This window comes from Quercus suber, unplaced genomic scaffold (genome assembly GCF_002906115.3).
Source record: "Quercus suber isolate HL8 unplaced genomic scaffold, Cork oak 2.0 scaffold_289, whole genome shotgun sequence".
Lineage (NCBI taxonomy): Eukaryota > Viridiplantae > Streptophyta > Magnoliopsida > Fagales > Fagaceae > Quercus > Quercus suber.
The window spans coordinates 243,504-256,378 of NW_027069745.1; the positions used below are offsets into that span (position 1 = coordinate 243,504).

At 40.9% G+C, this 12,875-nt stretch overlaps 1 protein-coding gene across 1 annotated transcript; it reads right to left on the minus strand.

The window, feature by feature from the left end:
• Positions 1-346: 346 nt before the first annotated feature.
• LOC112025552 (uncharacterized) lies at positions 347-823 on the minus strand. The gene has a single exon (XM_024058220.1). The coding sequence runs from the start codon at positions 821-823 to the stop codon at positions 347-349; it is 477 nt and encodes a 158-aa protein (XP_023913988.1).
• Positions 824-12,875: the final 12,052 nt, after the last annotated feature.

Below are 12,875 nucleotides of genomic sequence, written 5' to 3' on the forward strand. Positions count from 1 at the left end.
GGTACCATGGCTTTTCGTCAGCTTCAACTTCGACACTTATGTATTCTTTGATTTTCATGCAATAAGCTGGGAGGCCACGGACTTCTATGCGCAATTTTCGCATATCATCTACTTCTGATAACTTGACCATGCTAGCTAAGGTAACTAGGGCATCTGTAAACTAGTTGTGTGCTCGGGGCAAGTAGGCAAATGTGATGTTTCAGAACTTCGAAATCAAGTGGCTGACGCACTTCTGCTACGAAATCAACTTAGTGTCTCGAGCTTGCCATTTCCCTTCAATTTGGGAGATGATCAACAAGGAATCTCCAAAGACGCTCAAGTCATGGGCTCCAAACTCTAGGGCCACTTATAGGCTGACTATGCACGCCTTATATTCTGTGACATTGTTAGTGCAACCGAAGTTCAGCTTAACTGAAACAGGGATTTGTTGGCCCTTGGGGGAAACTAAGATTGCTCCTACTCTATTTTCGATGGAATTAGCGACTTCATCAAAATAAAGCTTCCAATGCCATGGCTCCACATTGTCTGGTTTAGGCTCTAATGCCATGACATCCTTATCAGGGAAGAGGGATTCTAAAAGTTTTAGATCGTTTAATGGCTGATCCGCTAGGTAATCAGCTATGGTCAAGCCCTTGATGGCCTTTCTTGTCACAAACATAATGTCGAACTCGAAGAGCAACATTTGCCAATAGGAGATCTTCCCTGTAAGAATTGACTTTTCAAAGATGTACTTAATGGGATCCATGCAAGAAATGAGCCGCATGGTGTAGTAAAGCATGTATTGCCACAACTTGCGTGATACCCATACCAGGGCACAACTCATCTTTTCATTGGTGACGTAGTTGATTTTGTAATTGGTGAACTTCTTGCTTAAGAAGTAAATCGCCCTTTCTTTCTGGTCAGGTTCGGCCGATTGGCCTAATATTCAGCCCATGGAGGTTTCTTATACCACTAGGTAGAGAATCAATGGATATCCCAATGTCGAAGGAACCAGAACAGGAGGGTTTAACAAATACTGCTTTATCTTGTCAAAGGCTGCTTGGCACTCATCTGTCCGCTCTCTCTTTGTGTCCTTCTTCAAGAGCTTCAATAACAGATCACATGGGGCAGTCATCTGTGCTATGAAGTGAGCTATGTAATTGACTTTGCCTAAGAAGCTACGAATCTGTTTCTCAGTTTGTAGTGTCGACATATTTTGATGGCTTGGACTTTTTCTAGGTCCATTTCGATTCCTCTTGGTTGACTATAAAGCTAACTAATTTCCCTGAACTAGCTCCGAAGATGCACTTGTTAGGTTTTAGCCTTAACCTGTACTTGACAAGGTGCCTGAACAGCTATCTTAAATCTACCAAATGATCCCTAACTGTGGGGGATTTGGCAATCATGTTATCTACGTAGACTTCGATCTCTTTATGCATCATATCATGGAAAAAGGTTACCATGGCTCACTGATAAGTAGCACCTGCGTTCTTTAAGCCGAATGGCATGACATCATATGCATAGGTTCCCCAATGAGTGGTAAATGTTGTTTTGGCTTTGTCCTCCTAGGCCATCTTGATCTGGTTATAGCCTGAAACTCCATCCATAAAGGAGAAGAACATATTGGTAGCGGTATTATCGACCAAGGTATTGATATGTGGCAATGAAAAATTATCCTTGGGGTTGGCTCGGTTTAAATCCCTGTAATCAATGCACATGCGCACTTTCCCATCTTTCTTAGGCTATTGCAGTAAGGAAACCAGCTTTCAACTGCTTTTCTACTTCTTCTTTGACCTTCAAAATGATCTTAGATTTCATTCTTCGAAGGGCTTGCCACACTGGAGGGCACTCAGGTTTAACTGGAATTCTATGCACGAAAATCTCAATATCTAATCCTGGCGTATCTTGGTAGGACCAAGCAAAGATCTCTCTAAATTCCTTGAGTAGCGCTATGAGCTTATGTTTCATGTCTTCAGGAAAGTTTACCCCAATTTTGACAGGTTTTCACTTTAGCCTTTGTCAGCCAGGTCAACCACTTCTATCTCTTCTATGTTGAGCTTAGGCCCTTCACTCTCTCTGTTTAAAGCTTCCAAAATATCATGAGCAAAGTAGGAATTTCCTCTAATCCTTCAATATCATGTTCCAATTCTATTGTCTCATTCATGTCATCAATGTCCACATGACAGCAACAGGACGATGTACCCGCTTGGGAATTAGAATAGATCCTATAGTACAAAAAATATATAAAGAAACATGTGACAATTTGCACACACATATTCATAGGAAAGCAAGTGAGGAGATAAATGTAAGGATTTCCTAAATATTATGCTGGATAATTTCATTAGTGGATTATAGATAGGGGGATAACATGGTTCATGCCTAATAATGATAAAAAGGAAACATTTTTCTCTTGGAAAATAAATTGGAAAATGCAAACAAGGAATGCAGGAAGTAGGAAATAAACATGCAAAACAAATTAGATATGCTATTCCAACTCTTTCGGGCAATTGGACCCAACCACACGATAATGGAATACTCCTTACTTAACCGATGCAACCACAAAGTAGGGCTCGGTGGTCCAATGGCTCACCTGGCATATAGGGCCTAATAGTAGAAGTCAGATCATCCCTTGGGGATACGATGGCATTCATTGAAAATTCTTCTGGACAAAGACAGATGAGACAGCCAGATTTGATTCTTCCTCGCATGATTGCTGTGGCACTTATCTGATGATCTCGACCGGAGACGAAAAAGTGACCCTAATGTAGGGGATAGACATCCCTTGGCCAATGCACTTCCTTTTCTTTCCTATAGAAGCCTAGAAAATTTCTTTGATGGAAGGGTCGTATCTTAGACCGAAACCTCATTTGCTGTCCGAGAGTTCAATCAAAAAAGCCTTCCTATGTCCCATAGAACCGAGGCCTTGGCCTAACTGATAGCCAAATTTGAACATCTCCTTGGCGACCATTAAAGTAGTTGAAGGCCATGCCGACTCTAGTTCTGAAGCTCTGGAAACCTTGGAGAGTAGCTCGAAACTATGAAAAATTGCCTTTGGAAAGGCATTAGCACCAATGTAGGGGACATAAGTCTCCTTGAAGAAAGTCAAGAGTTCCTCAGCCATAATAGTGATCGTCAGATCCTCAAATGGGAACTTGAGTCTTCGATGAAGGGTAAAAGTAGCCATGCCTACAATGTGTAGCCAAGGCCTCCCTAGGAGCATATTATAAGGGGAATCCACCTTGATGACTTGGAAGTTGACCATGAAAGACATGGGGCCGACTCCAATGGCTAACTCGATCTCGCCTTGCACTTCTTGGAGAGTGCCATCAAAGGCTCTAATGATCATGGTGGTAGGGTGGATAAGAGAGGTATCCACATTCAAACGCTCTAAAGTGGACATCGGGCAAACATTCAGCGCTGACCCGTTGTCAATTAGTACTTTGGTGACGATCATATCTTCACACTTTACTATAATGTGCATGGGCAAAGTATGCTCTCTACCCTCTAATGGTAGTTCATCATGCATAAAGGAAATCTAGTTGGCGGCCAACACCTTCGAGACCATACCCTCAAAGGCGGATCTTATAGCACTTGTGGGAACACATGTCTCTTTGAAGACTTTCAAAAGAGCCTTGCAGTGGACATCAGAGGATAGTAACAGTGCCAAGATGGAGACCTGAGCTGGTGACTTGTTTAGTTGCTGCATCACATTGTACTTTGAATTCCTAATAACTTTCAAGAACTCTTCGACTTCTTCAGTTGTGACTTTGTTCCTAACAGGTTCGGCAGTACCCTTACCAATCTCTTTCCTTCTCTTTTCTAGCTCCTCGAGAGTATAGTAGTGGCCGCTCCTAGTAAGCCCAGATAGACTTGAAGAGATATTGAAGCAGACCTCCTCTTTTCCAGTTCGAGTGGAGATCAATAACACATCATATTTCCAAGGGACATGATGATTATCCTCATAAGGAAATGGTTTTGGTATGCGAATGACAACACCTTCCTAAGTTTAAAAATTGGATGATATAGAGAACCTCTTCGGATTAATGACCACCATGGTTGGTAGAATGGCTTCAAGGGTTTTTGAGCTGGATAACTCAGAGATTCTTGAGGTAGTCTTCGACAGAATAAGAGGATCGAAACCTTGGATAACGGGAATAATAGTGGTTCCCTCCTGAACTAATGATGAGGCTGGCCCTGCGATTGTAGGCAATGCAAGAATTAGATGAATGAACCCTCCAATGGCAGGTAGGGCTTACCTTTTTCCTGAAACTGATAACCTTGAATCCACAAGCAATTCTATGATCTCCTTAATGACTACTGAAGAAGGAGGTGCTGAAGTAGCCTTTCCAAGGCATTTCTATGGATATTCGTTCCAATCTTTCCTTAACCCAACTGATATAGCATTATAGCATTACAACTGGCTCCTGATTGGATGGTTAGAGGACACATGCTAGCTGCCATGTAATCACCTCTTCACACAATTTCTCTTTCAATCCAGATAATACCATGTTCGGCTAGACTCTGCACTTGTGCTTGAAGCATTTCATCATCACAGAATGAGTAGATTCTTAAGTCAAACACTGGGGTCTCTATACCTTTAAGATCAAGATGGTTGTCCTGGACCAAGGCTCGTAGCATAGCCTTCCATGGGAATGACGGTGTGGAGAATTTTGGAACTCTTTCTTCCACTGTGATGATTGCATTCACATTCCCTTCCTGATGGTGAGGCAAAGGGTTGGTGATGATATTCAGAGCGGCTTTGTTATTGAACTGTATTAGCTTGTTATCAATGAGGTCCTGGACACAGTCTCTCAACTGGTAACATTCTTCCAGAGTATGCCCCTTGGCCCCAAAATGGTGTTCGTACTTCTTGGACAGATCAAATCCCAGTGGAAGAGGACCTTTTCTGGGTCTTTGAAACATTGGCGTTACTAGGTTCCTTTCCATTAGGTAAGCATCAAGATCGGCCATGGCATGGGTAACGGTGTGTACTTCTAGTTTTCCCTCCTAGGGTGAACAAGGTAGGTCTAGCCTCCTTCTCTGATTAAAGGCATGGCTAGGTGATTGAGTAGACTGAGCATGTTGCTGATAAGGCCTGGCAGCTGGGGTAGCATAGGCTGAAGTAACACCCCTAGGCCTTTCTGATGCATTATCGATCATATGAACATCGGCTTCCTTAGTCTTACAGCCAATTATTCTCTTGACTTGTTGTTCAATCATGGAACTCAAATACTTGGCATCCATGATCTTCTTGATCTTAATACTCTCGTCAATGCGCTCCTCAATTGAGATGAGGCTAGCGAAATCAGTGACTTGGGTGCTGATCATTTTCTCATAATAAGGAGGCTTTAGGTTGTTAATGAACCACTTGATCATCTCATTTTCCATTATGGGGGGTTGCACCTGTGTGGCTAGCTCATGCCACCTCTATGTTAGGATTAGTGCCCTTAGATCCCATTGTATGATGTTATGTACGTTATTATGTATGACATTATGTACGTTATGTGTTAGGATTAATGCCCTTAATGTTGTGATTAATAAAGTTATTTTACTATTATTTAAAATAATGGTAACATGAATATTCAGACATTATCATATAGTCTATGAGATGCATAATATATGATTTATGTGAAAAGTCACAGAGGACATAAATCACAAGTTCTTTGTAAACTTAGAATTTTAGTTCGTAGTCGGTGACGAAATTGGGCATTTCATCTGTGAAGACTATAACATATCAAATAAGATGATTTGTCTTGATCATTGAAGTGAAGACTTCTAGTTGATGTATTGATATGTTTTTAGAGTTAAGACATATTGAACTGGACTGCTGTGAGATTTATTATTCTTCTAATGACTGTTAAATGAATAATAAATCTCATAACTTATATTTACATGAACTCTTAATCCTGAGAGAACAATATACCTGATCATGGAGTGTAGGTTGCTTTGATATATCAGGAGTGAGATCTAAAGTAACGATCAAATCCTCAATATGTTAGACAGCCACATTTAGTGTTGATGGAACATATATTCTCAAGACGGAATTTATAATCTTTTAACGGAGATATAAAATATTCTCTTGAGATAAGTTTAATGGGCTCGGTTTTTCAGAGAGTTAGGCCTAATCACTTTAGTAAGGAATTACTAAAGTATATATTTATAAAATTGGATTTCATAAATATATAATGAATAACTTAAAGGGTTAAACCAAGTACTCAAGAATTAAGAGATAGTAATCTACAAAGTGGCAGTCTACATTTATGACTTTGTATTATTACAAATATTTTATGAAGGAGTTGCATGTACAATAAAGTCTTTTGATATAATTTATTAATAAGGCCTAGAGTACAATTATATTTATATAGTGGTGTTAAATATAATTAATGGTAACTTTGGACTTGTCAAGAGTTGACAAAAAAGCCCAAGGCCCATTAGAGCTAGAGTTTTATTTATTCCCCTTTGGTCCCACTCCAAGCTACATAGTAAAGCTCAATTGGAAAGGCCCAAAAGGCTGGCCCAATTAGATAATCAGTTATAAGGAGAGAAATATACAGAATTTGGAAAAAAATATGAAATGGTTTGTATGTGAGTGTTGGACACTCTCCCATTCTCCCTTGAACAAATTCATAGAAACTGATTGAGAGAACACACTTCTTGGGCACAAGTGAAATTCGAGTGAAGATTAAAAGTGTTCTCAAGAACTTCTAATCTTTGGTTTTGAAATTCACCACACTAAGGTACACTCTCTTATTCTTAAATTCTAAAATTTACATAGTACATGTTATCAATTGCGAATGAAGTAAATCCGTTAATTTTCCACTACATATATTTTGTATGCGATACAAACACATATTTTTCAAACACTCTGGGCATACTCATGGAAGGATTGCCCACTCTTCATTTCTGTCCTCTGAAGAACGGTGTAGTCAAGAGCTATCTCAATGTTGAACCTATAGTACTCTACAAAAGAGTTGGCCATTTTCCTCCTGTAAAAGTCTTTTCCAATCTCACATACCAGGTGGCTGCGAGGCCAGTCAAACTATTAGGGAAAATTTGGCAAAGTAGAGGCTGATTATCACTATAGAGAGCCATTTTCCTACAGAACATGCAAAAGTGGGCGCAAGGGTTTCCTGTACCATTATACTTGATGAACTTTAGTGCCTTGAACTTGGGAGGCATAATGAGCTGAGGGAAGTTGGTCAGACTATCTAGGTCAACACTTCTATGGACATTGGAGCCCTTTATGTTACGAAGCTTCTCAGCAAGAGTTTCCACTTGGCTCTTGACTTGGCCATACCGAGATTCGAGAGCCTTATCCCTTGAAGGATCCGTTTCTTGGTCGCTACCCTGAGGCGGTACATTGTGGTCCTAATCTTGTATCGGTGGAGGCTGATTTTCATTCTCGATTTAGGGACCTCCTTGGCTATGACCGGAAGAGTTTTGTCCTCCTCCAACAATTAGCTATTGCACCAGCCACATCAATTTTGACGTTTGTTCTTTCATTTAAGCGAACTTTGCAAGACTCACTTCAGGAATCGAAGGCCCACTAGTAGACATCTCTCTTACATGGGACCTATTGATGATGGGATCACAATGTGGTGGTAGCTTAGACTATTTCCTTTTTAGCAATCTTTTGATCCATGGGAAGAGCAGGAGGTGAAAGAAACGGGGTGCATTTGAAAAGGTAGAAACACAACACCAAAATCAAGTTAGTTTATATTCTTGCTATTTAACATGCACCTACCATTTTTAGAAAAATTTGGCTTTGCACCCTTGGTCAAGTATTTATCATGGTGAGTTTCTACTATGATGGAAGATTAATGCACAAGATTGGCAAGTAACCGTAACTTTCATGATATGCTCAACAATGCGGGAAGGACCTTTTGTTTGTGTGCTTGTACAAAATTTGCTTTTTAAAATGCTTGGTTCATTGGCTCCAATGATGGGCCTTTCACAACACAAGAAATGTAACTGTGAGAAAGAACTCGGCTTTAATAACGTGGACTTCTCAGGGAAGCTCTTGGACACTTGGAACTCTTGGCAATTTGGATAGCATGGATCTCTTGGTAATTTGGATCTTGGACCTTCTTGGCCATTTTGACATCTTTTGATCTCTTTGATGATTTAAGCTTCTAGGCAATCCTTTTGAATTTTTCCTAGGTAAGTTCTTGAACTCTTGATGCTTTGGGATTCTTGACAACTTTTCGACAGCATTTCCTCCTGAATGAAGTTTCGGTTACTTGCCACAAATTTTATCTTTGCATAATTAGGTGACGAAACCAATTAGTGTATGCATAAGGGCCCTTGTAGGTTGTAAACCCTTAAGGATAGGGTATGATCTAGCATGTACAAGCAACGGGGTTGCTTTTCCTAGGGGTTTAATCATGGATGCTGTGCAAACAGGATAGAAAGAACTTGGAGTAAAGCACAATTTCTTTGGTGCAAGCAAAAAGGCACACCTGTTACAAGACACTTTCTCCTCACCTCTAGCCCTATAAAGGTATCCTTTCCTAGGCTTGGATGTTCACTCTTTAGGTTTCACCTAGTCCTGATGGGCTCCGGGCTTGATCTAGCCCTTATGAGTTTGACATAACTAGGCCATTTGTATGCAAAGTTTTAACTGATAAGTTGCTCCTGTCTTAAGGTACTCAATCGCCATACCCTCCCTTCATGGAAGTTACGGGGTAGGAAGGATCGAGGGGGCCTTTTCAGCTACTTTTGTCCACCCATGGACCCAAAAGTGCCTACAACATTAGCCCTAAATATGACTATGGGTAACACTTCCAATGTTTCCGTCTGGGCATCCACATATGCAGTGATGAAATCCCCAAAGAGATGTGACTATGCTAGTAGTGTGGAGCCCAGGTTCGGCTTAAAGAGGGTGTATATGTCATGCAATCCCTAATGAAGGGGAAAGACTTTTTCAAAGCACAGCATATATATATATATATATATGAAAGCAGATAAAGGTGTAGCAAAAATTAAATTTTGCTACCCTATGTTTGCATGTGAAGGAAAGTTGTAAAGCATGTGAGGAAAGTTGTGAAGCCCCATGTGAAAATACCTCAAAACCTCCCTTTTGAAAAAGGATTTTTGGAAAAAAGATCTTTGCTTTTTGAAAACAGTCTACTAAGATATAGTAGAAGCCTTTCTTTCAAAAGGAAAGCCTTGGAGGCCAATGCCAATTTCTGTGTTTTTTGAAAGCCAATGTCCAAAAATTATGGTTTTATCAAAAGCTCTAAAGGCTTAAACTATCATCAATCACTAGTGGAGTCGCCAGTCTGTCGACGCCCAGCCTCGATCTGGAGTGGAAAACCACCGTAACTTCATTCGACCTCCCGCCGTTCACACAGAGCTTCAAGTGCTCTCTCTCGGTGGATGAAGGTAGGTCTACCTTTGGTCTTATGGCAGGAATCTAGGCCAAAATTTAAGGGATTACCAAAGGTAAGTGGAGTCACCACCAATCATAGGGTTTTTCTAAGGTGTGATTGGTCACCTTTTTCTAGTTGATTTTATTATCAATCCTAGGTTAAGAAAAAGGACATTTTTCCTAATATAATGTGGATGGCAAGAAAATCATGATTGTTAGGTCTGGATGTTTGGTTACGTATGGGGAAGGTGTTAGGCACCCCACAACACCTATCCAAGGACAGTCCTTTGTTTTGATAAAACCTTAATTTTTGGAGATTGGCAATAAAAACATGATCTTGGCATTGGCTATCTGGGCTTTGCATGAATGGGGGGTTTAAGGTTTGGCTTTTGAATTGGTGTGGTCCTGATCTATGCTTTCCTAAGGCGGTAGAGCAAAGTGCCAGATTTCCATGGCAAAAATTCGGCGACAAGTCACCTTACTTCCGCGGCAGAAATTAGGCATCGCTTGACTTAGGTGACACAGATTGTGACAATGACATCAGAAGGGGGGAGCAGGTATATATATACATACATCATGCACAATGTAAGCAAATAGTGTAGGAAAGTAAACAGGGGTTGCCATGCTCTAAAGATGAGGACAAATGGTACACAACATGAGATACCTAATACAACCCATCTAAGAGAGAAAGGGAGGAGGAAGAAAGGGATTTAAAAGAGTACATAACCAAAGGGAAAAGCTAAACTTCTAAACCTACTGGCTATCGCCGCTTGGCTCAAATCGACATGCTTGTGCTCGCACCTCTTTGCTTGTGCTAGGGAGATCGTGCCCTAGCTCCATACGTCCTCGCTCCATGTGTGTACACGCAAAGACAAAGACAAGAAACCAGCAGACAAGCAATGGAAGGAAAGAATGCAAATAGTCTATGAAAAGTCATAAAGCGGATAAGCATAACAAATATGGTAAGCAAAGAAGCAAGGATGCGAGCAGACAAGCGAGAAGGCAAACAAGTAAGAAAGCAAGCAAGCATACAAAAGGTGGTCTCCATAAGGGACAAATGTAGGTTTAAATTGGATGTCTATTGCTTTATTGTGTTGAAGTATGGGCGACACACTAACAAACAAGACATATGCATGGAAATGTAAGCAAGCGTATAAAGATGCATAGAGAGCCAATGGGTGGCACAAACAAACATGGTAAGCATATCATCGCACGGAGCGGAAAAGGGAAAGGCACCCAAGGTGCAACCAGGCATCTAGAGATACCTCACAAATGGTTACATTCAAACATGGCCTCATAGGCATCTGGTGTAACCAAACAAGATCAAGCCTGCAGAGGGCGTCAAAACATAGACATGAAAACATAGAAGCAAGCAAGCATAGACATGAAAATAGGGTGATTCAAACCCTTTGATGTGGGCCGAGGTGTATGGACGATGACAAAGATCATAGGGTTTAGATTGGGTCCTAACCAATAGGCCAAAAACACAAGAAAGAGAGATAAAGTGACAAAAGGGCTACAATAGCACATGGCATGAAAAACATAGCCTAGGTCTAGGCACACAAACATGGCATGGAACGCACAAGCACATGGAAAATGACATGAAGCATGTAGAGCATAGATCCAAGTACACAAGCATCTGGAAACCTAGATCTAGACATATAGGCATAGAAACATGCATGTAAGCATGTACAAATAAGCAAGGTATAACCATAGACATGATAGAACATGGACCCAAGCATATAGACAGGTACAGATATGGATCTAAGCATAAAACATAGCAAAAAGCACATAAATATGTAGATCTAAGCAAGTTGTAACAAGCATGTGAGCATATAACCCTAATATCAACATTAAGAAAAAGAGGAATGCAACAAAGGGAAGCATGGCATAAAACTTTAAGCATGTAGATCTAAACATGTACACATGTAAGGATGTATATCTAAGCATAAAACACAACCTAAGACATAACAAACCAAGAAATCTAAGCTAGAAACACACATAAAGCAAGAAACATGCCAAAGAGAGCAATAAGTCATGTTATTCAAGCTAAAAAAGCAAGTTAAATGCTAGAGAAGGATTTAGAAGGTTGGGGATGTGGATGATAACCAAAAAAGCTACAAAGTGTAGGATCAAAGGAAAGGAAGATTGGGTATAGGAACAATACAATGTGTTTTTAGTGAGGAGAGAAGAATCAAGAAACTTTGATGTGTTTTTTCTTTATTTGGTTGTTCTTGTGTGTTTTTTGGGTGTTCGAAGAGAGAAAAACGGGTAGAAAAACTGGGTAGAGTGCAAACTTTAGAGAAAAATATGGTCTCCTCTAGTCTAAGGGGTGCCTAAGGCTATTTATAGCCCTGTCACGCTTTTCGAGGTGGCGGCCCTCCAAGGACCGCCAGTGTCAAAATGCATAAAATGAGGTTGATCTTGATACACATAGAAAGATCTTAACTTCCTGTTTCCGTAAAGGTATGGATCTTGAAAATCCAACAGTCGGATCCAAAGTTATGGCTCTCATAAGTTTATGGTGCATCATCTCGGTTTTCGTGATATCTCAGCCGCTCTAACTTCGATTTCAACCCATGAATAGTCGTTGGAATTAAAATTTGATAATCTCCGCAATGTCATTGGTTTCAACCCGTTCTGACAGCCGTATCAAAATTAGGGTTTTTGGGCCCACTTGGGGATGGCCACTATGAAAGAAAACAGAGGGAAAGAGGTTGTGGACGAGGCAACTAGGCCTGAGGCTCAATCCCAGCCTCGTCCTTCTGCTGGAGATAAGAGAAAAACTTTGCCCAAGAGGCTGGATTTTGGAAACCTTCCCAGTCGTCAAGGGAAGAAGGGGAAGTGTGGATTGTCCAGGCTTGAGATTGCTAGGCCTAATCTTCCTTCCTCCTAGTCGTCCAACCAAGTTATGGACGTTGACTCGTCCATCCCCGTTGATGTTACTTCTACCAAGAGCACTGCTCCCACCTCGTCCCAACCTCCCCAGAGGGTCCCTATGAACCTCCTGGAGAACGAAGACTTGGCTTGGGAAAGATTTGAAAAAGCTGTAACTGGGGAGGACGTGGCTATGTGCTATGACATGTCCTTGAAAGAATTTGAGCACTCTGGTGTTCACGATCTCTTCAAGGTAATCTCTTTTAACTCATTTTAGTAACGTGTGTATGAATTTTGTTAACTCTTTAATTGCTTGTGCAGGCCATGTCAAAGTTCATAACTGAGTCCAGGCAGGCCACTGAGATGGACAAGACGAGGATCCTGCTTGAGAAGAGGATTCAAGAGGTCAAGGACGATTACAAGGGCTGGGCTGAGGTGGTTGCCAAAGCTAAAGACGACGCTAAGGGTTTGTAAAATCTGATTGAAGAGATGAGAGTTGATGCGGTTGAGAAGGATACTCGTCTTGACCACCTTCAAAAGAGGAATGACAAGTTAAATACCCTTCTCACCAAGGTAAAAGAAGATGCAGTAGCAGAGTTTGGAGCGTCCAAACAGTTAACTGATTTGCTGGACACCAATTATGCAACAG

Excerpts from the sequence above, each read along its gene's own strand:
- LOC112025552 (XM_024058220.1), bottom strand. The coding sequence starts at position 823 with ATGAGTTGTGCCCTGGTATGGGTATCACGCAAGTTGTGGCAATACATG.